This window comes from Megascapheus bottae, chromosome 30 (assembly GCF_031878675.1).
Source record: "Megascapheus bottae isolate mThoBot1 chromosome 30, mThoBot2.hap1, whole genome shotgun sequence".
NCBI classification, from domain to species: domain Eukaryota; kingdom Metazoa; phylum Chordata; class Mammalia; order Rodentia; family Geomyidae; genus Megascapheus; species Megascapheus bottae.
This window is the reverse complement of record NC_143538.1, coordinates 3789439-3817261: the sequence shown is the minus strand read 5'-3', so window position 1 is coordinate 3817261 and position 27823 is coordinate 3789439. Positions and strand designations below refer to the sequence as shown.

The 27823-nt window shown below is 42.7% G+C and overlaps 1 protein-coding gene across 1 annotated transcript; it reads right to left on the bottom strand.

The window, feature by feature from the left end:
• On the bottom strand, positions 1-27823 carry Uaca (uveal autoantigen with coiled-coil domains and ankyrin repeats). Its single transcript, XM_090321666.1, has 19 exons — positions 27761-27823; positions 25328-25461; positions 22676-22764; positions 21044-21108; positions 20241-20298; positions 19629-19699; positions 19421-19527; positions 18234-18415; positions 16887-16924; positions 13547-13606; positions 12658-12765; positions 11829-11861; positions 11227-11325; positions 9609-9645; positions 8449-8501; positions 3899-6637; positions 2488-2640; positions 2119-2184; positions 1-195 (listed from the first exon to the last, which is right to left on the bottom strand). The coding sequence occupies exons 1-19, from the start codon at positions 27794-27796 to the stop codon at positions 124-126; spliced, it is 4200 nt and encodes a 1399-aa protein (XP_090177792.1). The 5' UTR covers positions 27797-27823; the 3' UTR covers positions 1-123.

The window sequence follows — 27823 nt, the reverse complement described above, 5'->3', positions numbered from 1 at the left end:
TAGGGACAGAACACAATGTACTTTATTTTCATTGTACTAGCAGAACAAGACCCGGAGAGGCACAGAGGGCACAACGAAGGCCAGGCAGCCAGGCGGGAAGGCCAAGGGTGGTCAGTGCTGGTGCTAGCACACAAGGCCCTGCCGCATCTGGATGATCTGCAGTAGGGCCGCCTGGACGTCCTCGTCCATGTGACCCTAGGGGGAAGAAGACAGCAGAGAACAGCCTTGTGTCACCATCATGGAAACAAGAATTCCACAGACAACGGCTTTACCCCGGGGTCCAGAGACCCGTGCTTCACTCAGGCTAAACCACTCGGATCAACCACGGTGACAGGAAGGTCACTGCACACGAGGCTCCTGACATCCATAACCAGAAATGTGGGCAAAGCTTGCATGCTCTCTCCGCTTCCACCTCTTTTTCTCTCCCCCACTCCTCTCTCTGCTTCCCTCTCCCCGCCATCCTCCCTGTTCCTCACAGCATTTCCATTGACCTCAAAGTTTGCTTTAAAAATCTGTTATGAGAGCAGGATGCTTCGATTTCAAGCATTAGCCACTCTGAGGAGCCAAAGGCAGGCATGCTCGGATGCCAACTGCTTTGGTTGTTTCCTTAGGACTCGGGAGAAGATGGCATTGAATTTCCAAAGAGATCACTGTACCGGGCGGCAAGGCCTCCCCATGACAAAAGTCACCCTCCCTGGTCTTGACCAACACCAAGCTTCCTGTCCTTTCCTTCTATTGCCGGAGGCCCCATCTTTCTGTCACTAAACCTTTCTGTCCCAACTTCTCTTCTCTCTGCTTGCAGGCAGCTGTGGACAACCCCATCTGCCACCTGGCTCATAGCCAATTCTTTATCACCTACAGAAAGGGCGGGACTTTCAGTGTGAGAACTGGGTGTCATAAATTGTTTTATTATTTTACCTAGGTCTTTTACTTTAAAGCTTTCCCTTAATAGCCTTCTTTGTTCCCTTCTTCTGTTTCTCTCTTTCTTGGAGGGGGATATTTGCCAGGTAGGTGCTCTCTGCTGAGCCACACCTCCAGCCTCCCCCACCTTTTACATTTTTTTTTTTTTACCAGTGACTGAGATAGGGTTTTACTTTTTGCCACATTTTCTGATTCCTGCTGTAGGTGGGGTGAAAATCATGTGCCACCACACCCAGCTTCTTCCTTTGAGATGGAACCTCCTAGGCTTTTTTGTCTACCCCATTTCAGATTCCCACACAGCTGGGATGACAGACGCAGACTACAGCATCCAAGTACTGGTAGTGGAGTCTCTCAGACTTTTTGCCCAATTAACTTCACACTGTGATTCTCCTGATCTCAGCCACCTGAATAACTAAGATTACAGGGGGGTAAGCTACCTTGCTTGATTCTCTTTTCTTTCTGAACAGAATGGCCTGATACATTTCAAATCCAAATAAGTCTTATTGTCTCTCACTTGTCATTCTAACGTTTATCTCTTTAGCACATCTGCCTCAAGAGCTCATTCCTAGAGCTCTGGGGATGCTGTTCATACAGTTTCTACAGAACATTAACACCGAATCCTATTGATGTAAACATTTTCTTAATATGACTTCTTAAAAATGGTTTTCTCAGCATACCCCTCAAGAAGAGAACTAACAATCTTAGGTCTGAAGCTCAAAATCAATAATATCAGTTACCTTTTTAGTTATTCTAATTCTTCGCACTCCCTGCTTGTCATTTGCATGCCTTTCTGGTATTCTCTGCATTGCAAGAAAACCTCGCAGGCAATCAGGAAACATATGATGCCCTTGCACCTCCCCCTTCCTGCCTTTGCTGATGGCCACATGTGACTGTCAGGGTGCTACCTCCAGCTACAGCACTGTTAACAGGCACCACCATTGTGTGTTGCCAAACTGTCTAAAGAATGAGTGACAAGCAGATGGTGACAACACTACATTTAAGATGTGTTTCCATATAAGCTTTGTAATTTTTCTGGTAAATATGCAAGCCACGATGAAAAGAAACACAATTATTTTTAAATAAGCATATGGGGTACAGTTACTGTCAATTACTGTCACATAAATTTACTGAAAAAATAAAACCGCATTTTGTTTTCTCTCAAACAGTAGCCTTTCCAAAGGAGCAACTGCTCTTTACCTGGGCAGCACTCAGAAGGTGCGTCCTGTAGATTGCGATCACTTCTTGGTGCTGTCTGTCAGCATCCTAGGAATGTGGAGAGACGGACAGATCAGAATAGCATCATTCACCTTTTTCTGATCCCAAGACACTGAGTCTGAAGCTACAGAACACAGCATTGTTGTTAAGCAACAACACTCTTCTTAAGAGTGAATCAGAATTCCCTAATCTGAAATGGAATAAACTTTTGTAACAAATGCATGGGGATATTCCTGGTGAAGCCATGTCAGGTATCCCAAGTCACATGACATTGCTGCCCCAGTTTACCTATGCTGCACAAATTAGTCCCCGTCACTCAAGAGTGTGAGGCCCACCCCGCCTGTCACTCACAGCCAGCTGCTGCTGCAAAGCCTTTACTTGGTGCTGCAGGGTGTCGACCAGCTGGCTCTGCCGCTTGCTGGGGCTGCCACTGGTGTATGTGAGCTGAGAGAGGCCATTGAGTGCTTGCTTTAGTCTCTCCACATCATTGAGCAGCTCGGTTATCTTTTGAAAGTGACAGAAAAAAAAAGGGCACAGTATTCATTGCTAATAAGCATCTATACAAAGAAACCATTCTTTATTTGAGCTATAAACTTACCTTTACAAATCAGAAGACTGCCAAGATTATAGAAAACAGTATAGACAATGTGTAAGTAGAATAATATCTTGAGTTAAATTCTCCACAATAAATTTCCTACAAAGGTATTATCAAGTTAAAATAAATGCCATGTACAGTCTCAGAGTTGAGCAGAATTGATTCTCCTTACTTTTAAGCAGTAGGTAAGGACCTGTGAAGTACAGAAACTGTGGGAAACGTTTAGAAGGGCAAGTAAAGGAGCCTGGCTCAGGTGCATCTGGAATGGATTTATGAGTCTAGTTCCTTTCAGTTGTATGATCAATAAATGGCAGTGTGCAGAAGAAGAAATTAGTAACTTGCCACTCTCATTCTATACAACCATACTCCTACCTTCCACATAAGCTGAAAAGCTTTAAATTCTAGATCTTACTCTTACAGGAAGATGTGCCAGAGGTTAGTGTTGAACCTGTCCAGAGAGGAGGGCTGGGCCTGGACTTGTCTACTGAGGAGGACAAAGGCATCTCTAATTACTCACGAATGGGGAGAGCTGCAGTGAGTCTTCACCTCCAAATTCTATGTGTCAAAAACCACAATTGAGTATTCTGTAAACTGTGCCATGAGAATGTCATAAACCCCAATCAACCAGGTAATCTGAACTTGGTAACGTCAATGCTTCATATGGATGGTAAAGCCAAAACAAAGGGGGCCTTTTGGAAAAGGAACCACTTAAGTGTAGAACTCAGGAAGGAGAACGAGGGTCTTCAGAACCCACAGGAGCTGACACAGAAAGGAGGGAAAGGTAAAGGGATCACTGTGCAGAAAGATTAAGAGGAGAAGGCCCAAGGTCTCAGGGCTCCTGTACGGGTACCACTGTGTGCCAGGACAAGACTGGACACTCCCCAGTGGCTTGATTTAATGCAGCCCGCACAGGGCTTTATTCCTCCCTTCCCCTGGCTCTCCAGACACCATAAACCATCAGGTAAGTGAGTCTCAGGTCTCCCTTCTGGACCAGCTGAAGGAAAACTGTTTTTGTGTACTTAAATTCAGGATTTTTTGCAAGTGACAGTCAAACTGGAAAGGTGACTCTTGGCCAGGCTTTTGTAAGCCTGACTGTGGGACAAAGTCTCCTATTCTGGCAGTCCTGATCTGAGCTTTCCAATCTTAGTGTGCAAACTTTACCCTTACCTTATTGTCTTTGGCTTCGATCTGCTGCGCAGACTCGTGGATTCTCCTCTGTAACTCTGAGATGGTAGTTAGGGACTTATCACACCGCTCTTTCTGGTCCTCAATCTCCTGCTCAAGGCTGCAGTGTAGCGACTCCTTCTCCTCTCTCACTAATAATTTCTTCTTTTGGGCATGCAAAACCTCCTCACACACTTCTTCATATTTCCGGTTTAGGTTGGCCAGTTTTTCATTCAGGTTGGAGACCTGGGCCTCCAGATCACCTTTTGTTGCCTTATATTTAGATAAATCCACCACTTCTCTTGTCTCTAGTTTCTTTAATGCCTGTTTGGTACTCTGAACCTCAGTCTGGAGCTTGGAGACCTCTTCTGTTTTATTTTGGCTTTCCTCTTCCTTTTCTCTCAAGCTCGCTTTCATGATCCCAACCTCCTTCTCAAAGGCTTCCTTAACCTGCAAGTGTTCTGCCAGGGGCACAGAAGAGTTCCTCTGATTGTCTAACTGCTGCTGCAGCCGGCTCACAGCCTGCTGCTCCTTCTCACAGCACCGCTGCTTGCTCTTCAGCTCTTCCTTTAAGTCCTCAATGGTGCTGTTGAGAGACTTTTTCAGGGCTTCCACCTCTTCCACTGGGACATGCTGCTTCTGCATTAGACTCTGTGTGGCAAGGATCTCGGCTGTCTGTTTGGCCTTTTCATCTAGTAGCTTCTCTTTCTCATTCTTCACTTGGGTGTATTTTTGTGACAGATCTTTCAACTGTTTGTTTAGCTCTTCTGTTTTTCTGCCTAATGTTCTTTCTGCTTCCCGGGCATTCCCCAGCAGAGCATGCGTGTCCTTTAACTCCTTCTGAAGAGTGACCATCTCCTTCTTGAGCCTGCTGTTTTCCTGCTCACTTTTCTTGGCCTCTTCTTCTCTGACATGGCACTTGTGTGTCTGCTCCGCTAACTGCTCTTTCAGTTCTTTCTCTGTTGCTTTGAATTTCCGCTCACACTCTTCAAAGCTGATAATAGGCGTGTACTTCAGCCTAATACATTCTTGTATTGTGTCCAGCTCCTTCTTCTGGGCCTTGATTTCCACGTGCAGTGTCAGGATCTCCTCCTGGCCTTGCTTGTAGTCAGCCAGGACAGCAGCGTTGGCTTCTCGTGCCTCCTTCAGCCTCTGATCCATGGCCCTCAGCTTGGCCTCATGTTCATCCAGGCTGATGTACTCGGCTTTCATTTGATTCTGAGTGTTTTCCAGGTTCCTTTTAAGGGTTTCATTCTCATCTCTGACTTTTACAAATTCCTGATTTATATCTTCAAATCTTTTCTTCACATCTGATAATTCTCTCTTAGTTTTCTCCAGTGTGCTGTTTAATGTGCTTTTGACCTCTTCATGGGTTTTGACTGGCACATACTGGAGGTTCAGAGACTTTTTCAAACCAGTGTTTTCAGACAGGAGTGTGCGAATTTTTTCTTGGTCTTCGCCATACTTTCTGTTAAGTTCAGAGAGCTGATTTTTAAGTTCAACAAGGTTGGATTTCAGAGCCCCGAGCTCCTTTTCATGTCTCTCAGGGGATATGAACACAGTTTCCAGGCGGGTAACATGCTTACTTAACCTGTCATTTTCCATCTGCAGTTTCTCTGTTTCCAACTTCTTTTCTGTATACTTCTGTGTGGCATCTGAAAGCTTTTTATTCAAATCATCAATGTTCACATCATGAGACTTTTTCATTTCTTCGCTGACTTTCAGGGGAACATAATGATTCTTCATCTCCACTGTCAGGTCATGAACTTGCCGGCTGAGGAGCTGACTATCCACACCCGCCCTCTCCAGCTCCCTCTGGAGGGCCTGGTTTTTCAGTGTCAATTCAGTGACCTTTTTCCCCAACTCCCCAGACTTCTGTTCCCACTGGCGTTTGAGCTGCTCGTGCTCTTCTGGCCGGACATGCTCGGCCAGCTGGCCCTTCATACTCTCCAGCTCTCTCTTCAACTGTCTGACTTCACCAAGTGACTTCTCACGTTCTCGTTCAGCCTCCACTAGTTTTTTGGCTTTGTCATTCACCTCACTTGATAATGCGCTCTTCATGCTTTCGAATGTTTCTGTAGGAACGGCAAGGGCCACCTGTGCCTGCAGGTGCTTCACCTGGCCCTCCACCTCAGCCACCTTCCTCCCTGCCTCTTCTCGCTCCACCCTGTACGTGCTTCGCTCCTTCTGCAACCACGCCGTTTCCTCCCTCAGCCGGCCTTCCTCCCGCCTCAGCTCTTCCACCAGCCTCTCACTTTGTCTCATCTGGTTCCGGAGTTTGCCCACCTCCACGGAGGCCCCTTCATACTTGAGCTTCATATCTTTCAACTGGTCCTTCAGTTCCTCCAGGGCCCGGGGGTTCCCCGAGGCGGCTTCACTGGTCAGATGCTCCTTGAGGGCCAGAAAGTGGGTCTGCATTTGCTTCACTTTCCCCTCAGACTCATACATCCTCTTCTGTACGTCCTTCAGGGCATCTTCCAGCTGCTTGATCTGCTCATCGGAGTCCTCTTTGACCCTTTCACACTCCAGGGCCAAGGCTTTGCACTCAGCCACCTTGTGGGCCAGTTCGTTTTGGAGCTTAAGTCGGTCTTGTTTCGCTGAATCACAGAAGGTCCGCATGGCTTCCAACTCTCTCTTTAGAATCTCACTTTCAGAATAGGAAGTCTGACTAGGGGGAGCCAGTTCCAGTGGTCGTAACACAGACCTGCTCTGCACCTGGGCTGCCGTGCCTGGAGGAGTACCCTGAAAAGGGAAGATGGCATCAATGGAGGTACTAACAGTAATAAATTACAGAAATGTACACGTTTCCACCCTGTATGGAGGGAGAGAAGGAGGGAGGAGTCAGCACAAAACAGTTCTGACATGAATCTCCCTCACCTTGTGAGGGTTCTATTCACTTCATGTTCTCTTAAGCCTACTTCTGACAGAACAAAGAAAGGTAGCTCTGGCTTCTGGGTTCTACTGAGTTCAACCCTACCAAGCTCTATTCACTACATCTATACTTTGTTACTTGTATCTAGAACTCCAGAGTCTAAAGTAAGCCATCAGAGCCCTGAATAACTATACTGCGATTTCAAATAGGCAAATAATTTCACAGAATTACTTACTGCTAGACTTCTAAAAAAAATAATAACAGTTTCTGAGTAGCCTTACCATCAACTCCAGCACAGTGCTCTAGAAATTTAGAAAATATCCCCCAAATAAAGGGAGCTACCATGAGAGGAGTCAGGGGAATGCCAGTCAACTCACAGAAGAGGTGGTGTTCTCTCAGGAAGACAACTGAGAATTTAAGCATAAAATTTGATGGTTACTTTGCTCTATTAATCAGTGCTCACAAAAAGAAGCAGAGTAATTCTGGAGTGAAATCATTCAGAAAGTAACATACAATCCTGAAAGAGACAGCCCGTAACTGCTCTATGGCCCCTGCACAGCCAGTAGATGTATCTTACGCATGTAATTTGTCAACGATAGCAGCCCACGGTGAGCCCCTGCTACTGGAGAGCAGGGCTCACATTACAACTGTCAGCTGGACAAAGGCTGCCCTCCTCTGCACAGGGAGGAAGCAAACAGATGCCATGGAGCCATTTCCTAGCCTTGCTGCTTCTGAATTGTCTCTTAACTCATTCGATATTATAGACTGTAATTTGCCAAATTACACCACATCTTCCATGCTCATTACAACAGAGCATGTCTCCAATCTTCTTAAATACTGGTCACTTGAAGACCACTCTGTCCACGTCGACACTCAGAATTGAGCCCTAGGTCTGCTCATTCTGCCTGGGGAGGAGGCCAGACAAAAACAGTCTCTAAAGCCCAAGTAGATATCAGTTCTGCAGGCTGCTGAAGGTGCCAGAAATGCAAGCCTGCATCAATTGGAAAATAAAGATGAGAAAGAGATAAACAGGTAAGACAACCAGCTAACATGTTACCTCTTAGAAGCTTAGTTTTGGTGTCTCTGAGATGAATCTCCAAGACATAGAATATATATTTAATTATAAAAGAAAATATACTTCAAAGCTAATACAGATTGCTTTGAAAAGATCCTATGTCTTCTCCTTTATACGGCAAACATGAGGTGTTAACTGGGCTGTGGTGAAGACCGGGAAAGATGGGGAAATAGAAATTCTAATCTCCATCCTAGACCACTGTCATTCTAGGGGGCACCACAAGTAGCCAGATCTGCTTTCATTAAACTCAAGAAAGCAAGAACAACTAATTATGAAGATGAAAACCATACTCGAGACCCAGTATGATGATGAAAACCTTACTCAAGATAAGGCATGTGTGCGTGCGTGCGTGCGTGCTGGCCCTGTGGCTTGAACTCAGGGTTTTAGTGTGTCCCTTAGCTTTTATGCTTGAGGCTGGTGTTCTATCACTTCAGATAAGGCTCCACTGCTGGCTTTTTGGTAATTAACTGAAGAGTCTCACAGATTTTCCTGCCTAGGATAGCTTCAAACTGTAATCCTTGGATTTGATCCTCCTGAGTAGCTATGATTATAGACATGAACCACTGGCACATTTTTTAAACATTTTTAAAAATAAAACAGAATTACCTGTGGGTCCGTCATGTACATCTGGCCTTGTTTAAGAAGCATGTCTTCTTTTCCTGAGTAAGTCCAAAGAAATGACATCTTAACAAACTATCCACACCAAAGCCAAGTATAAAGTTGGTATCATTTCCTCTGCCATTTATTTATTATACGATCAAACGAGAACCAGGAGGTACAATGTGAAATTATCCTTGTTCAAAAATATTGATATTTTTCCTATTGGTTCTATAAATACAAGGAAAATACCTGAAGCCTACTGAACAAAATAATAAAATACTGTTTAGGCAGTTGCTCTGTTACCTGAATCATGCCTCTAACCCTTTCTTCATTGGTCCTAGGACTTGAACTCAGGGCCTGGACTCTGTCCCTGAGCCTCTCTGTGCTCAAGGCCAGTGTTCTATCACCTGAGCCACAGTGCCACTTCAGAGAATTATCTTCCCACAGAGCTAGGATGACTGGCATATACCACTGTGCTGAGATGGGAGTCTTGTCAACTTTTTGGCCCAAGCTGGGCTCAAACTATGTCTCCCTACTCTGAGCCTCCTGAGTAACTAGGATTACAGGCATCAGCTGTAATCAACTGATGCTCAGCTATTGTCTGTTTTTAGAAGAATGTCTGATAGGCTAACAGGGTTACTTGACTATTATAAAATATACATTCAAAATTAAAAGTATATCTTTTTAATTTACAGGGTAAATAATAGTGTGATAGCTAGTGGGTAATGTAATACTTATCAGAAAGGCAAAACTAGGTTTTCTAGAGGAATTGTATGAAACTGGAGAACAAACAACACTGAAGATTCATTACACAGAGTCCTAACATAATTATCAATTGAGTTGTTTATGGCACCTATCATTCTAAAATGTTTTGGTAATACAATGATTTTTGCCAGTCCAAAAATTCTTTCCATAAAAAAAGCCCCAAATATCACAAGACATGTCTACCAATGAACAAGACAAATTTGATTCTTGTAGAGTATATTACTCAAATATCAAAGTGACTGAAGAAATTCAAGGCTACTGTTTTAGGGTGTGCCTTTCCCTATGTCCTGCGGAAATGCAGCTCATAACTGGGGGGCACAGTTGGACAGGTAGAGAGGTGCATACTTTTTTTTTGCACTCAGGACTGGGAACCATACTGGTAGCTATAGTTTCATACTTACGGTTGCTGAAATGACTTCCTGAGCCTAAATGATCACTCTGAAATTGGAAACAAGAATTACATTTTAGGTAGATACTACTGCAATTTGTCAAACTTTTTTTTTTTTTTCTAATTCTGGACTTGAACATAGGGCCTGGGCAGTGTCCTTGAGCTTTCTCAAGTCTAGTCCTCTACCACTTGAGCCACAGCACTACTTCTGCTTTTTCTGTGTATGTGGTACTGAGGAATTAAACTCTGGGCTTTGTGCATGCTAGTGCAAGGAAGCACTCTACCACTAGGCCAAACTCCTGGCCCTTATCAAACATTTTATCTATACTAACTCTAAATAGTTATCATTAAAACCATATTTGTGACATTGTTTCTCCAGAATATTGTTTTAGCTCCTAAAACAGAGCACTGACAACAAGGAGAGATCAGCTGGGAATAAACTGCTTCACTGAGCACTCTCATGAAAACAGCTGAGAGTTTTAAGGAAAGAGTTCATTGCTCTAAAGCAAACAACTCTGAACCCCTAGCACTTGCTGCTGCCTCACATAAAAAGGCAGAGCCACACTGCACCTCACCACTGCTGGAGTATGGCTCACCTCCCTGCCAATAGACTGAGTTTATAAAGCACTGATTACTTGTAAGGGCAAAAGAAAATAGACAGCAGAACCAAAACTGAGGCAAAGGCCCAAACAACCATAAAGAATCAGTGCAGAAAAGACTCCTTCAGCAGCCCCCAGTGACAAGTGATATCTATAAAATATGCGATATGGCTTTGTAGAACAACTCTGTGCAGACAGTCAGGACAGCAGGTCTCCTTTGGGCAGGGACAAGAAGCCAGTACAGAGTGTGTTAATGTTTGGTTTCCTGACCTGGGTGCATTAAAATTGTCAAAACTGATCAACTGAAGTAGTTTTGACAGCTATACTTTTTTATTTTTTTATTTTTTTTTTTGCCAGTCCTGGGCTTGAGCTCAGGGCCTAAGCACTGTCGTTGGATTTTTTTCAAGGCTAGAGCTCTATCACTTGAGCCTCAATACTACTTCTGGCTTTTTTCTATGTATGTGGTACCGAGGAATCAAACCCAGGTCTTCATGCATGCTAGGCAAGCACTCTACCACGAGGCCAAACTCCCAGCCCATGCCATGCTTTTTAATGGACATTGTATTTCAGCTAAAAGCTAAAACTTGAACTTAGAAAAACAGCTAACTGATGCATCAAAGATGAATATATGCCCTGAGCCATATTACATGACCTCTCTCTGTGATTCCCTGACTAATCCATGGAGAGCCAACCCAGGAGAGCCCACAACTCATCCATCTGATACTCTGCTCTTATGACCTTCACAGCCTGCAGTGGTAGGTGAAACAGAAGCCCTGAGAAGGAAAGAATGGACACAAAGGAAAGCAAAGGCGGATGACTAAGGAGCAGCCTCATCTGAACCCTGGAATGATTCAGCAGGAGGGTGAAGGGGCAACTCCTCAGACCTTGTCGGTGCAGCAACCAACTCAAAGACCTCAAATAAACTGCCTGGGACTAGGCCACAGAGAACAGACTCAAGACTCCAGTTCAAGTCAATGCGAAGCTCTCTTCTACCCATTATGAGTCACAGGACAATATGTAAGTCTTTTGTACCTCAATATATTTAAATCTGTTTTTCAGAGTCTCAATAGTTCTTAAGCTTTCTTCATGTTGCTTTTCTTTAGCTGCCAGAAGAGACTTCAGCTTCTCTCTCTGAAATGGAAAAAAAAAATAAATGAATGCAGGATTATGTAAAATTATCCTATGCTTGAACTAGGTTGAAAGTATGTTTTAGAAAAGGTGAACTGACATTACTTTGAGGACTAGAGTTAATGACATCTCTAATTGGGCCTAATTTAAGCACTGGTAGAGTTGCCAGTTTAAATAAAATACTAATACAATATGTGATTTATAAACATAAACACACATATACAGTGTATACAATATGATAAAAAATTTCAAACTTTTCTTATTTTAAAGAAATTATTTTTGGACATTTCCTTTACAATGTTTAGGATTTTTCATCTTTTTATATCAAGATTCATGGAACACTACACTGAACACAACTGGACAGTCACCCCTAGGTTTCTTTCTTTAAGCAATAACTGGAAATAAAAGCCTCTCCATGTCAATTCAGAACCTAAACCTCTTCTACAAAACCATTCTCAATTTATAAAAAACATTATTATGGTTTAAAAACAAAAGTATCATCCCACCTCACTTTCCAGGTCATCAGCAACCATTACTTCCTAGATTTAAGAAGAAGGAGAAAAGCACTTTAGCTCTTGAAAGTTTTCCTTAAAAGGTATGAGCTTACCCAACATCTTGCGAAAGGACTGGGCTACCTTTAGAGTGGGGATGAGGATGTGGGAAACGCCTGTGTGCTGCCGCAAGGATGGGGCCTTCTCACTACTCCACAGCATTTTCAAGACAAAAGAACCCAAGGACTGGCTCTCCCTCCCCACATCTTCCATCTTTCCCTTCCTCACCAAGCCTAGGGCCTCAAAACCCTCAGGTGGTTCTTTGTTCTTTCCAAACCCTCATGTTCTCGCATTCAGTGTCACAGATGAAAGTCAAAGTCGGTTTGGCTTGTTTTGTTTGCTTTACTTGGGGGTGGGGAGAGATGGGGTCAGTACTGGTATGTGAACTCAGGGCCTTGTGCACACTAGGCAGGCACTTACCACTTGAGCCATGGCCCAAGCTCTTTTTCACTTTATTTTTCAGATAGGGTCTAGTGTTTTATGCCAAGACTGGCTGACCTTGAACATTAACTTCACTACCTCTACCTCCCAAGTACTTGAACCACAGGAATGTTCCCACTATATCCGTAGAGATGAACTCTTGCTGACTTTGTGCTGGTGCTGGCCTTGAACCATTAACCTCAAACCACCTCCCAAGTAGCTGGGATTATAGGTGTGTATCATCATGCTCAGACCTGTTTTACCTTGATTTGAATCAACAAGTAAAGGATGATAATTCATTACTGATAATGACTATAACAGTAAACAATTAGGTTTTTTTTTAAAGATCAGATAAATCACTCACCTCATTCAGCTGTAACTGTAAGCCATTGACTTTATCCAACAATATTCTTTGTTCTTGCTGAATTTTCCTCAACCTCTCTTTCAAATCTTCATTTTCAATTTCCAGATCCTTAAATAAGAAAGAAATCCTAGTCTTAAAAAACAATTACAGGGGCCAGGAGTTTGGCCTAGTGGTAGAGTGCTTGCCTAGCATGCATGAAGACCCAGGTTTGATTCCTAGGTACCACATACATAGAAAAAACCAGAAGTGGTGTTGTGGTTCAAGTAGTAGAGCTCTAGCCTTGAGAAAGACCAAGGACAGTGCTCAGGCCCTGAGTTCATACCCCAGGACTGGCAGAGAAAAAAAAACAATTACAGAAGACAATTTTAAAAGCAGTTCACTACCATCTACACATATAGATGTATATAAAACAGCTTTAAATACAGTGATGAAATTTAACATTTATCACCATAATTAATTTTCTAATATGAATATGGTTTATCTCATAAGGATACATTTGAACCAAGTTATATAACACTTTCAAAGTACTTGCTTTATTCTAATAAATGTTAAAACAACACTTTTTACATCATACTTCCAATGTTATAAAGTTTAATCATTAGTATAACACAGATTTAAACATTCATAACAAGCCGATCCTTAGAGCTAGGGCTTTGACTCAAGTGGCGGAACATCTTGGCAAGCCCCAGGCTCTGAGTTCAAGCCCTAGTTTCCTCTACACCCAAAGTCAATTCTTGCAGAAGAAACAGGGAAAGACATAGTCATAGACCACAAATGGCTTTCCCTCCTCTCCACTGGCTCCCCCCTTCTCCCCCTAGTGCCTCTCTTCTCCCCACCCACAACCACCATCTGTTCTTAAAGGAAGCACCAACATGGCTCTCCTTTGTACCTGCACGTTGGGACGCTCTCTTTGACTCGACTTCATGTTGACCTCTTCTTTCAAATTCCACTTAGAAGGAACATTAAGAAAAGTCAGGTTAGCATGCACAACACCAGAAAGTATAGCAGACACCCAGTAGTGCTTGCACATACCACTGGGGGGCGGCATGTCCACTTAAAATGCAAAGTGTTTCAATGAGACATGCTTTCCTAAGGCAAGTGTAGCATATTTTTAAACACTAAGAGGATTTTAAAATTTTAAGAATGTGTTTGGATTAAAACTATGACATTTTAAAAAGGGACATTTGTACTAGACACATAAAAAGCTGTGCCAATTACATAAGAATGTAATTAGAAACAGCACGTGGCATTAAGTGGGTAGCAGGGGTCCCTACCAATCGATTTCCCCCATAGCCCTGCTGACTCATAATCTCAGGTGTGGCTTCTGGAAAAGCCAGGCAGCCCTGGGACCCAAGGACAGAAAAGTTCTCCAAATGGCCTAGGCCAGTAAACATTGTGTGCTATGCCACTTTTCTGCAGCTTGAGACTTACTATAACAAAAACAACACAAATAAACAGACCAACCCGTACTCTCCCTTTTTCTCCAAAACTAATCTTGACATCTGCAGAATAATTAATTTAGAAAATTATAGGTCTCTCTCTGAGGATTGTCTGACTATTTTCATACTCCAAAGTATTTTTTTTCTATTTTCATACTCCAAAGTATTATTTCTAAGTTTTGTCCAGTTTTGTTGAACCAAGCTTTAAGCCATCATTCTAATGCGTCTGGAGGAGAATTAGAGTATTATTAAAAAGCTAGTCTATATCAGATTCTTTGAAGGCTTCTGTTATAATGATTCATCATTATAGGACTCTTAATAAAACATTAAAGGTCTGGTCCAAATTTGATCCCAACTACTTTTCTGCCAGAGTCCTGTTCACCAGCAGAGCCTGTCATCTCAGCACAGTTCGCGTCATCACCCCACCCCACAATTCCTCCACACCGCCTCCACTCTTCACCCCAGCTCCTCAGACATGCTAAGTCATGAAGACCAATTTCCTCATCTAAAGACCCTCCCTGGCATCCTGGCACCCTGGCTCCACAGGCAGGGCACGTACACAGGGGGCCCAATATCTGCTTCTGGCCAGCAATGGTGGGGTGGCCAGGTGTAGATGCAAAGTCCTTCACATAGCACCTGCTACCTGACTGGCCTCTCCCGCCTCTTTCACTGAGCGCACAGCACTCTGGCCACACTGACTTCCTTCTGCAGCCCAGCAGGCAAGGGCATGTAGTCTGCAAGACCCGACCCAGCCCTACCCTCGGCAGCTTTTTCCCTCAACCTGCTTTAACTTCTTGGAGATGAGGGGTTGTGCCACTCAGAGCAGCACTAATTCTTCTGCTACCCAGCCTGGGTGTTTCAAGGCCTGGGACCACACAGTGTTCCCTGCAGACCCTAGAGGCGGGTCTGCAACTATACTACAGACCTCTGATCGTAGGACTATGTGTTCCTTAGGACCAGAAAAAAATCCCATGGACAGCAGGGACACTAAGAATATTCAATACAAAATGGAAAGGCAGCACTTCAGAGCCTGTGGAAAAACATACTAACTCCTTATTTTCACTCAGACACCCCTACACAGGGAGCTCTGCACTGCTTCTGTCCAACAGTGCCTTCTACTCAACATGGACACTTCAGAGTACAGTTTTCCTGGATTCCACATGAGGTGGCAGGCACAGACTGAGCAGTGGACACTGTATTTGACTCCTTTCCTCCTCCTCCTCCTTCTACTCCTACCCCCCTTCTCTTTTTCCTCCTCTCCCTTTGCCTTCTCTTAGTCTCCCCTCTCTTTCTCCTCCTTCCCTTGCTCCTCCTCCTCCTCTTCCTTTTATTACCCTAGGCTGGCTATCAGAGGAACAGGGAGAGGTTAGACAGTTACTCCAGATGGAAGGAAAAGTGAGAAAAGACAACAGACATGAGCCATGCATGGGTGACAGGGGCACTCTGATGCACAGAAGAAAGGCTTGAATGCAGCATGTGAATCAGTGAATGATGAGATGACACAGGGTGATGGTAAGACACCGGAGGTACCTGAGGGCTTTCTCTTCAAGGACTAGAGGTACTGGAGGAGAGCACAGAGCCAGCACGGGAGGAAAGCTGCCTACGCTACCCTGGAGCCAGAGTGTCGTACAACCACTTCAGCTCGAGAGAGGAGAGCAGAACGGAACACATTTACTCCAGCTGGGACACAAAACCAGGGTTAAACTGCTTGTTAATAAAATTAGTACCAAGCATGAACTGTTTCGGGTACTATGCTATTTTTTAAAGTCAAGTCCTCAATTAAATCCACACAGAAGACCAAAAGAAAAAATTAAGAGTGGTATTAAAATTGTAACGTTATAATTAGTTGGTTTTTTGTTTGTTTGTTTGCCAGTCCTGGGCTTGAGCTCAGGGCCTGAGCACTGTCCTTGGACTTTCTCAAGGCTACAGCTCTACCACTTGAGCCTCAGCACCACTTCTGACTTTTTTCTATGTATGTGGCACCGAGGAATTGAACCCGGGTCTTCGTGCATGCTAGGCAAGCACTCTACCACTAGGCCAAACTCCCGGCCCCTATAATTAGTTTTGAACTCTTTTTTTTTGTTTTTGTTTTTTGTTTGTTTTTTGGGTTTGTTTTTTTTGCCAGTCCTGGGCCATGAACTCAGAGCCTGAGCACTGTCCTTGGGCTTTCTCAAGGCTAGAGCTCTACCACATGAGCCATAGCACCACTTCCGGCTTTTTTCTATGTATGTGGTACCAAGGAATCAAACCCGGGTCCTCGTGCATGCTAGGCAAACACTCTGCCACTAGGCTAAACTCCCAGCCCTGAACTGTTTTTTGCATGGTGCTGCCTGCCTGTAATCCCAGCACTCGGGGTCTGAGGCAGGAGGATCTAGAGGTTGTGGCCAGCCTGGGCTACACAGTGAGACCCTGTCTCAGAAAAAAACAAAACCCAAACCACGCACCAAGAACACCAACCACAATTATCCATCCCCCTCTCACCAAAACCCCAGTTATCTTCATTTCTTAGCGTGCTGGCATAATCTCCTAGAACAGTACAAACATGGCTCTGTTCCAAAGGAGAGGAGGGCAGGCAACACCTGTCAGCCCAAAACTCATCACTTAGAACTTCACACACCAGGGGGCAACCAAGACTGCAGTCTGAGCGAGGTGAAGGTGTCTCCTCAGGGTATCAGGGCATCAGGGCCCCAGCCCCTGGGTTCTTCAAGGTGCGTCTCTAACCAGCCTTCCCAAGCACATGATTTAAGACACACACTACACATAATTGTTAAAATTAAAATTAAGCTCTACCTGTTGCAAAGGGGGTCCTTTCCTCCAAAGGTCTCGCCCTAAAGATTAAAGAGAAAGTCAACCAGTGGAATGACAGGGTAAATTGGGCCGGTGTGATCCCTTGCCAGATACATATGACTGAGTCAGAAGTTAGGAAGGACATTCTAAACTTTCCTAGAAATCTTACCAGAACTTATGAGAAGGTCATGTTTTGTTTTGTTTTTTCACCTACCAAATTAGCAAGTCTCCCTTCCCCACCATGATGGTATTAAGGCAAACTGAAAAGCAATTTGTTAATAAATATTAAAATAAAAAAACTTAAACCAGTGTATATCCCAACACTCAGTGACTCAGTTCCTAGGAACTAATCTAAAGGGGATAAAAAAATATTGCAAATATTTATATATACAAACAAACCAGGGGAAAACTCCAAGAGCTTAAACACCCTCTGTAGAAAGATTCTTGATCAAACTAAATTTAAAGAAATGGGATCATGTGCATCAAGAAAAAAAAGATACTACAGGAAAGGATCTGAGATTGGGAAAGCCAAACTCAAATATGCCATCAAAAAGTTATTAATTACTTGGAATCGCAGGTAGCCTCCACATGAGTGGGAAGAAAGACTGCAAGGTGATGCAGGCCCCAAAATATACACAGGAGGATGCATGGGGAGATTAAGTAGCTACTTATGCACTCTGCTTTTATATACTTTTCAAGTTTTCTTTCATAAACAGAAAAATATCTACCACAAGCATTCAGTACATAATAGCTGATTGTTTTATATGTGTGTAGAAACGGTGATTGTTTCTTTAAAACTCTGTAAGTATAAAAGTGAGGAGTTTTGCTTTTCCTTATCAAAAGAAAGAAAATCAATGTAATTTTTATAGGTTAATCAAAAATCTTTTGTAAGCTGGGTGCAGTGGCTCACGCCTGTAATCCTAACTACTCAGGAGGCTGAGATCTGAGGATCATGGTTCAAAGCCAGCCTAGGCGCAAAAGATGGTGAGATTCCTATCTTCAATTAATCACTAGAAAATGGGGAAGTAGGGCTTTGGCTCCAGCGGTAGGGCAGTAGCCTTGAGCTGAAGAGCTCAGGGACAGTACCCAGGCCCAGAGTTCAAGCCCCATCACCCACAAAAAAAAAAAAATCTTTTATAAAGACATTTGAATTGCCTCTTATGTTTTAGTTCTTAAATTTGGTCTACAGACCAAGGTTCACTAGATAAACTCAACTATATGTGACAATAATGCCTGGTAACAAGTGATAATGACATAATTAAGTCAGTTGTGACAGAGGGAGGAGGACCAGGGCTTAGTATCATGACTGACCAAGTAAACTGGATTCCCTGGTCACAGAAAGGGCTGCACCTTTGTTGGCATTCTCTGATGCGGTCCTCAGCAAGGTGAGGATGTCCAGGTTGTCACCAATTCGTGCGTAGTAAGAACTGTCGTGACCAAGGGCATCCAGCAAGCTTACATCAGCACCATTCCTAAGTAAGACTTCAACCGCGTCTCTGCAGCCATACTCGCAACCCAGCATGAGAGCAGTTCTGAAAGGCAAACAGAAGATGAGATCTTGAGGAAAACCCATGAGAATGGCCCAGAGTAGTTAGCATAACTCTGCCAGGGGCCACTTAAACACTTTAAGAAGTTACAGTTGCTGTAGATACAGATTTCACTTTATACTTTCATTCGCCTTTTTGAGATTTTTGTCAAGCTCCAATGGGAGGAAAAACTGTCCTTTGAAAAGTATAAGGTCTATAAAAATATGTGGCATATTCATTGATATTGAGATCATCTCTCTCTGCTTATAAAATTTAATCTTTTTTTAAAAAATAAATATGGTATTTATTCTGGACTAGGTAGGCCTTTTAAATTGTTTTTCTAATAACCACAAAATATTCCAGGAGTAATAATTCCTTATCTGTCAGGTAAAATTAATCTTTAAAATCAAATTTTCTTAGTCATGTTTGGAACCAGATTATACTGAATAAAAAATGCTAATATTAAAAAAGCAAAAAAAAAAACCCAACTTTGCTAGTCACATTAATGATTTAGTTCCTTAAGAATTTCCTTCTCTGAGATGTTTGAACAGTAAAAACAATGGGAACTATAAAATGCAAAGACTACTTTGTTTTTCTACTTCCCATAAGTTACAAACAACAGGATGCAACGTTTAGAAGAATGAAATCAAATTAAAATATGACTTTATTCATAATTGTCTATAAAATCCCAGAAGACAATACTAGGACCTAGCAGAGTGAGTTGAAAACACCTAGGAAATTAACTGACACACGCCAGCAAGCCACAATCTAAGATATTTTTAAAGCCCCTAATAACCCAGAGTCTTCTTTCCTTTAGCCTCTAACACAGTCAGAGCTTTTGTTCAGAGTTCACTCTGCCTCCCTCCTTCCTACTCCTCCCTACAGACTACATAATGGGAAACATACACTAACGTAGAAGAAGAAGAGCCAAGGATGAAGAGCTGTGGGGAATGCAATCAAGACACTGTAATCAGGGCCCATCACCACCAGCCAGATCAAGGAGAGAATTACCTGTTTTGTTTATCCCTGGAATTAATATCAGCCCCTTTATCTATCAGCAGTTGACATATCATCGGCCTACACATCTGAGTGGCCAGAACAAGTGGTGTCCGCCCATCCTAAGCAACAAGAAAAAGAGGCCAGCATCAAGACAACCAGTCAGACACCATATGAAAGCTGCTGGGCCAGGGCAGAAGTGAAATCACAAGCATCGACTCACTATGTCTTTGGCGTTCACAGAGGCACCATGGTCACAGAGCAACTGTATGCTGGAAGGACAGTCTGCCATTGCTTTGGGAGAGAAAGGACAACAAATAAATAAAAGCACCGAAAATGCATGAAGAAAGAGAACTAATTCTAAAGAAAAGTTAATGAACAACATTTTTACTACATATCACTCTAATCTATACAAATATTCCCTATATGTTGAGAGAGTAGGTAGGATGCTTTCCTTGACATACTAGAAAACTAAAGGAATTTCACATTTAGAAGAGACAGGCAAGAAAAGACAGACTACATTCCAAAACTGCTCAGAAATAACGAAAAAGTACTCAAATATCAAGCTGCTGTGGGTGTACCTTATTTTTTTATGATACCTAAAGAATAATTCAGAAAATTCTGGGAGACTCCATCTCCATTTAACCGGCAAAATGCCAGACTGGAGGCATACCTCAAGTGGTAGAGCGCCAGCCGTGAGCAAGAAAGCCAAGCAAAAGAGTGAAGCCTTGGGTTCAAGCAGTACCAGCACAAAAAGACAAACAGAACCATGTTGGGATAAATGTGACAGAGCAGACACCCAAGGCCCCCCCACCCAGGCAGGAACTGGGCTTACCTGCATCATGAAGTGCAGTTCTGCCCTGTAGGTCAACGAGCTCCGTGGGACAATTGTACTGTGGAGACAGAAACCTGGTGATCTGGGAGTTTACTTTAAAATCCAGTATCCACACTCAGATCAACAGCTGTTATTTAATCTGCGAATATTCCACTTATCAAAGAAAGTAAAGACTTTCAACAACCTACTAAATATTTTGACACGAAACAAATATAATAATGTCATCTAACTGTAAATCTAACAGCATTTCACCAAACAGGAAACATATGGCTGTGACAATAGCATGGAGTATTGAAAGTACATTATTGTTTGGGATTTTTGTTTTCAGCAGGAGTTAAAAGGAGCTGCTGAACAAAGACACGAGTCAGTTCCTCTATGTGGCTGAGTGGACCTACAAAAGGGTAACTCAGCCAAATAGTTCATAGGATGCTATGATTTGTCAGTTCTAAGCTTCACTACTGATGTTAGTGCTGCATCATGGTTATTATCTATATTTGTACAGAAACAGATACATCACAAGTTGCATTACTTTATCTCATGCCATTCTCTAGACAACAAAAAATTCCGATCTCCAGCTAAGGTCAACAAGAAGGTCAAGTCTTTGTTATTTATTTTTAATATGCTGAGTTATATACTTTCCTGGAATTTTTGTTCTCTATCATTCACATTCCTTCATGAATGATGGAAAAAACCATGTAACCCAACAGTCAGAGTTGCCCCACTATTTGCTTTGATCTCAAATTCCAAAATGACAGAACACATTTTATTTATGTACATATGTATTTGCAGTACAAATATGCTACCTGTAGAAGTTTCTGTAGGCACAGTGCATGTCCATACTTAGCAGCCAGGTGAAGAGCATTTCTCCCTAGAAAAGAAATCATGGGACATGTATGGGAATCTATGAATTTTCTTAGAAACAATTTTAAAAAGCACATATGACCTCTCTGTATGTCACCTTTATAATAACAATTTTTAAAGTTTTTTAAATCATAGGAAGCTTACTTTGCAACCAAGCTTTCAGTGTCTAAGATTTGTCACTTAGCCTGCTATTTTAATAAGAGATATTGAAAACATGGAAATAAAATAATGGTATAAGTCTCCCAAGAGTAGTACCATTGCCCTAGGCACTATCATGTCTCCAGTGCACTGACAAAGCTGATAGCAAAATCCTGGCAAGGGCGGGGGGGGGGGGGGGTGAAGGGAAATATTTGTTTCTTCCTTTATTCAAAGGGGAACAATAAATTGAGTGTGGTCTGTTATTTGAGACGTGATGGATCTTCATATGCAGAAGATCTCTCTCTATGCTGGACTTGAGAAGGTCACTGTGGGTTAGCAGTAATATATGTACTTGTCCAGATGTAACAATATAGAAAGTGGAGGTAGGGTTCCTTTTTTGCTTTCAAAGACTACCTGGATCTTTACAAAACTAACAGTACAAGCAAGTAGGCTAAGGGCAACCTAGAGGTATTCATGTCTGTCTGTCATGGCTTCTAGGGCCTGTGGCTGCCGTTCCCCAGGTAGGGAAGTATTGGGATTGGAGAAAAGTCTCTACTCTAGGACAACTCTGTGTAAAGCTGAATTACAAAGCATGGCTACTGGTCACAGTACAGGTACAGTCCCAGAAAACTGAGAAGGGCTGACCTGAGGAGTAAGCAGGTTTTGCTCTGCTACTGAGAGAAAGTAAGAGCTGGGTTCAAGTACTCCTTCCTACCTTTGATACACAAGGCGATGCTGTAAAACTTCAAAGGATACACTTAAGTACCACTAGGGGTAAGTAAATGAATTTTTTGAGATATACCTGAACAAAAACACTGAAGGAGTTTCTACTGAGGTAAAATGCTATAAACAGAATACAGCCTGACTGAGATTGGTCTGCAAGCCTAATGTGGGGGACTCAGGCTCAGCACTCTTGCCTCCCTGAGCTAAAGTGAGGATAAGAGAAGTTCCTACATGATAGGTGTGGGAGGCTTACACAATGTGACACAAACACCCCACTATTCTGATCATTCACAGTATTTTGAGGGCCATCAGGAGAGAGAACTCAGAACAGCACTCAAAACAAACCAAAAGGACCACAAGTTCTTCAAACTGAGACTTTAGGACTGACAAGACTACTAAGACCAGCACTAGATTACAAGTTTCTAAGTGCTCGGTAATGTTTTCTCCTGTTTCCTATTCCAGACCTGTCCCCACAGTGATACTTTGGAAGTGAACTCTGTCTCAACTCTTTGGAAACAGAAAATTTAGGCCTTCTCCTGTTATACCATCTAGGTCTAGCTTAGAAAGTTAGCAGTGTCTGGATGGATGCTGGCCTAGTACCTGCAAGGCTCTGAGTTCAATCCCTGATACCTCCCCCACAGAATGATGGCCAGATGAGGTTTGGAACATCTTCCTGTTTTGCTGCCAGCTGTTATTCAGTTTGGTTAGCATACCTGCAGGGTCGCTGGCTGTGAGGTCCACTCCATGAATGAGGATGGCGTTCAAACACTCAAGGTTCCCCTTGGAGGCCACCACGTGGAAGCTGACCACAAAGAAAACAATCAATACTCCAGGCCACTACTAGAACCCACCTGAGTGCTGGGTGTCAGTACAAGAGCTCAGAGATCACAGCACATCTACAATTCCTCATTTGTCCCAGTGTGCTGGAAGCTGCAAATATGCTCCAGAAAGTGTGTCCAATGAGTTGCAAAGGAAATATAAGAAGCCACCTCACAGAAATCCTATTTCTGTACTTAAGAAATCAATTCTTGCAAAGATTTCTCTTTTAAAAAACAGGACATGGGCCAGGTACTGGTGGCCTATGCCTCTAATCCTTGTTAATCAGGGAGGCTGAGATCTAGAGGATTGAGGTTTGAAGCCAACCTGAGCAGAAAAGCATGAGTCTTCCATCTCCAAAATAACCAGCAAAATCAGGACTGGAGGCATTGCTCATGTGGTAGAGTAACAAAGTGAGTGAGCCAAGAAATGTGTGAGGTCTTGAGTTCTAGTATGACTAAAAGAAAGCATTTAAAAACCAAAGACATGGATTTTGACTACCATAATGAAAAGAAAACAGCTTCCTCAGGGAATAAGCAGAAAGACTGCAAGAACATACAAGTAAACCGTGACTAAGCCAGGATGCAAGTAAAGACAGAGGCCCACAGAGAAAAGATTCAAATCCAAAGCCGAAACCTCCCCAGAAACATCTGCAACCTCCTCAGTTGGCAGCTAGGAGGATAAGCAGAACTTTCACAGCCCCAAGGAAATGGGCAGTGGAGCCTGCAGCTCCACATCAGTGCATAAGCCGCCTGGGGTGGGGAGCGCAAGGGCTGCACTAGCAGAGAGGTAAACTGAGGAAACAGATCCTTGTCGTCACAAAGGCTAGGCTTAAAATATTTTCTTTCTAAAGCCACTCTGAAGAAGCACTTGTTACAAAAAAAAAAAAGACAAAACAGAAATACATTTTCTGTCATTATAGCTAATACAGAAGATACGTTTGTAGCTTGTCCTAAGGACGAAATGCTTTTAATAAAGTAAGAATCTAGTTTGTGTGTGCAAATCTAAAAGAGAAATGCTTTGTCCCGCGAATCTCTAGGAGCTGTTCTCTGTCCTCTGGTGAAAAAAAAAAAAAACCTCAAAGACTAACACTACTCCAGATAACACCCAAGTTTTATATTTGTATTAACTCTAAATTGTTATATATAATGTCACTTAACTGAAGCTTAGACTGAAAACCACCAAAATATGAAGCAAAACACCAATCATGAAGCAACCTTCATTCAAGATATCAAACGCATGAATGAGCACACTAGAGTTTCTTCCTAAGGATCAGTCCCTTCATGTTTTAACAGCTTAAAGAGTTTTGGAAAGAAGAAACTGAAGGAACAAGGTCACTTCTAGATGTCAATGCTTTACTATTTGTACTGTGAATACAGGGAAAACCAAGAGGAGGTACTTTGTACCTGTCAAAGTACTACTTGATAAAACAGAAAACTACTTAATACTTTTCAGACTTTATCACTCTTAAAAATGACTTCATTTGTAGTCATGTTTTGCTCTCTTTACAGTACTCTCATTGACCTACATTAAACATTGTTCATGTCCTAGGACTCATTTCTATATTTAGTGCCTGGCTTCCAGTTATAATATTCTGAATAGATTCATACAAGCAAAGGCTGAGGAATTTCAGGAAATGGAACTTTTCACCTCTAACCTTGGAAGGGTGCCCAGCTAAGACTTCCACTGGAGCATCTTAACAGAATCTAGATCTGCCCTTTAACCCTCTGCTTCCTGACCCAAAGAGAGGGAGGTGATGGGGACTGGGACAAGGGGGGGAAGAAGCATGGGGTTCAGAAGCCACAAACAACTGAGATGTCCTCCTTGGGGACACAAAGGCACACTAAGTCTCCAAGGGAATCCCAAGTTGGCAGCCAGGGGGATTTGTGAAGAGGCTTGGGTTCACCTCTCATGAGGTTAGAACAAGCTCTTTGATGTCTGGAAACATCTTGCTTCTTTTGTGGAGATCAATACGGTAAGGAAAATGCTGTTCACCATGGGGACAGTGTTCTGGTGTCCTCTCTCAAGGTTGGGAACAGTTTGTTTGTAGTGGTACAAACACGGGGGCTTGCACTTAGCATGTAGGTAACTCTACCACTTGACCACATGTCTGGTACTTTTTTAAAATGGGTATTTTCTAGGCAGTATCTCACTAGGCCTGGGCTAGCTAGAGAGGTATCACGGGGATGACAGGCAGGTGCCACCATGTCCAGCCATTGTGCTTCCTCCTGCTAGCTGGGATCAGGCTCTAAACCCTGGCCTCTACAGGTGAGATAAGATAGGGTCTGATACATGTCTTTCTACTCAGGCTGGCCTCAAATTGTGTGATCCACCCTCATATCTCTGCTTCTCAAATAACCAGAAGAACAGGCTTAATGAACTGAGCCCAGCTTAGGAAATCTCAAAAATCAACAATTACTAGTTTGTTTAAAATTGTACTACTGTGAGTTCAGACAAAAACTTTTAAAATAAGGAGGTAAATAAGCACCATTCATAAACCTGACATACCCAAACTGCCTTGGGACTCACGGCATGTAGGAAATACTTACGCAGACCGGCCTTCCACATCTACTTTGCCAGGATTGATTCCTTTTTTAGCAAGGATCGAGGACACTTTCTCCACATCCCCCCTCTCCGCAGCTTTCATCAGCCGGTCGTCATATTTATTCCAATCTGTTGCTTGCTGCAGAAAGGGAAAGAAGCAGCATGGGGTGCAATGTTAGACACGCATTGTGCCGCAGAACATTTCATTCTTCAACTGCAGCCCGCTAGCTAGCCTTGCCAGCACAACAGCTCCAAACCTTTCCTAAACACTGGACATCTACACGTGGCCTGCATTATAGTTAATAATGCAGTTTATAATGACTGGATCCCCTCTCTGTGCCAGGCACGAACAACCCCAGACACAGAGAAAAGCCAAGGCTCTAGGACATTCAATGATCTCAGTGGCCACGCCCAGGCCTGGTTTCTATGGTTCCCAATCAATGAACATTGCCAGTCTCTACCCTCATGTACTCAGATTGCATTCTGAGTATACATCTCTTAGGACCCCTAGATGCAGTGCCCCTCTGTCTGCATTTTAAGTACACATACTCTTCCCCTAAATATTTAAGAGGCACTATTAGAATAAATCCATGGAGGCCAATCATATACATACTCAGTGGAACAATTATTATAATATCTTGATAAACTATGCAGACAAATATTAAGAATCCTCTAATGTATTTACTTATTAACATACTAAAATAAAAGAATTAAAGAGGACTCATTTTCTTCTTCTTTACATTCAACATACTATTATTCAAAAAAAAAATTGAAAAAAGATTTGCAGGTGCCATGGCTCATACCTGCAATCCCAGCTACAGGGGAGGCACAGATAGGAGGATCACTCAAAAGGCTGGACAGATCCAAAAAATAAATGAAGCAATTAAAAGGCCGAGCGCATGGCTCATGTGGCAGAGCACCTGCCAGCCAAACACGTTAAAGGCCTTGGGTTCAAACTCCAGTACCATACTCCCCAGACTTCTATTTTTGCGCTGGTACTGGGGCTTGAATTTAGAACCTCACACTCTCCCTGGGTTTTTCTGCTCACAGCTGGAACTCTATCACTTGAGCAACACTTCCAACAGCAACTTTTGCTGACTTCTGGAAATAAGGGTCTCTTAGGTTTGCCTGCCTAAGCTGGCTTTGAACTCTGGATCCTCAGATCTCAGTTTCTGGAGCACCTAAAATTCTCACCAAGCCATTTTGTAACAAAACTCAGTGACAATTCTTTAAAAGGAACATAAAAGGTAGGTTTTGGTTTTTGTTTACTAGGACATATCTATCTATCTATCTATCTATCTATCTATCTATCTATCTACCTACCTACCTACCTATACTAATGATATCAAGGTTATCTTTAGGGTTGTTTGCATATATTTAAGGCAGTCTGAAGCCAAAGTCTGTCTCAGTAGACAGAAATGTTAGAAACCAGAAATAAAATACATGTTTTTAAAACATGTAACATTCTATCTTTTTTAAATATCATATCAACTCACTGCTAAATTCTGAGCTAAATCCAATACTATTTCTAGGTTTTAAAAAAAGGTCTATGTATTTTTCACATAACTTACAAAGCAAATCCTAGGACTGCAGATATAACAAACCTCTGATGAATCACTTGAAAATCCTCTCGGTGTTTGATCAACAAGATTATATCTACATCTTCTCCCCAAAACAAAATAAGATCACTAATTTTCTCACTCATAAGCAATGTATCTCATTAAATACTTCAAACAGAAAATAGGGAAATCTGGAAATCAGAACTTTTAACTTTCTCCTATAATGTAGCACCTCAGTGGACTCTGCCCCAGAACTGGACTTTCAATCTGGGTGGTCTCAGATTTCTTAGTCAGCCCCTCTTCATCCTTACTTCACACCAAGCACAGAGAACATTGCTCTGCAGGCCCCGTATCTAAGCTCCATTCAGGAGTCACCTTTGTTTAGCTTTGGAACAAACTGCTCTGTGCTGGGTTTGAGGAGTGGGAGTGGGTGTAGCCCCAAATGCCTAGCCCACTGAGTCACAGGCACACACTTACTCTACACTGATGAGTTTATCCTTACGACTAATTAAAACAGTCTTTCTTTCCATGTAATCTTGCTGGTGAAGAAAGAAACTATTTAAATCACTAACAGGAGGTAAAAGCCTCAAGGAAGGCCTTTATAAAAGTTAATTAAGTGTGATTCAGTCTATTAGACTGTGATGGCCTCTACTTCAGTAAACACCATTTTCAGGTCTGGTTCAGTGTCAGTTAACAGAAATACTGCCCAGTGACTAAAATTCTATCCTGGGTTTTTTTTAAACCTGGAAAACCAAGACGTTTGTTTTCTATCATTAATTGCACAGCCAAACCAGGAAAGAATACAATACTGCAAAGATGCCAAAATTAGCAAAGCAGAGTGTTGCGGAAGCCCTGTGGCAATGGCCCGGCAATACCTACTCTGTTCTTAGGGGCACAGGACCCCCAGCAGTTCATCCTAGACACGGCTGAGCTATGTGGGAA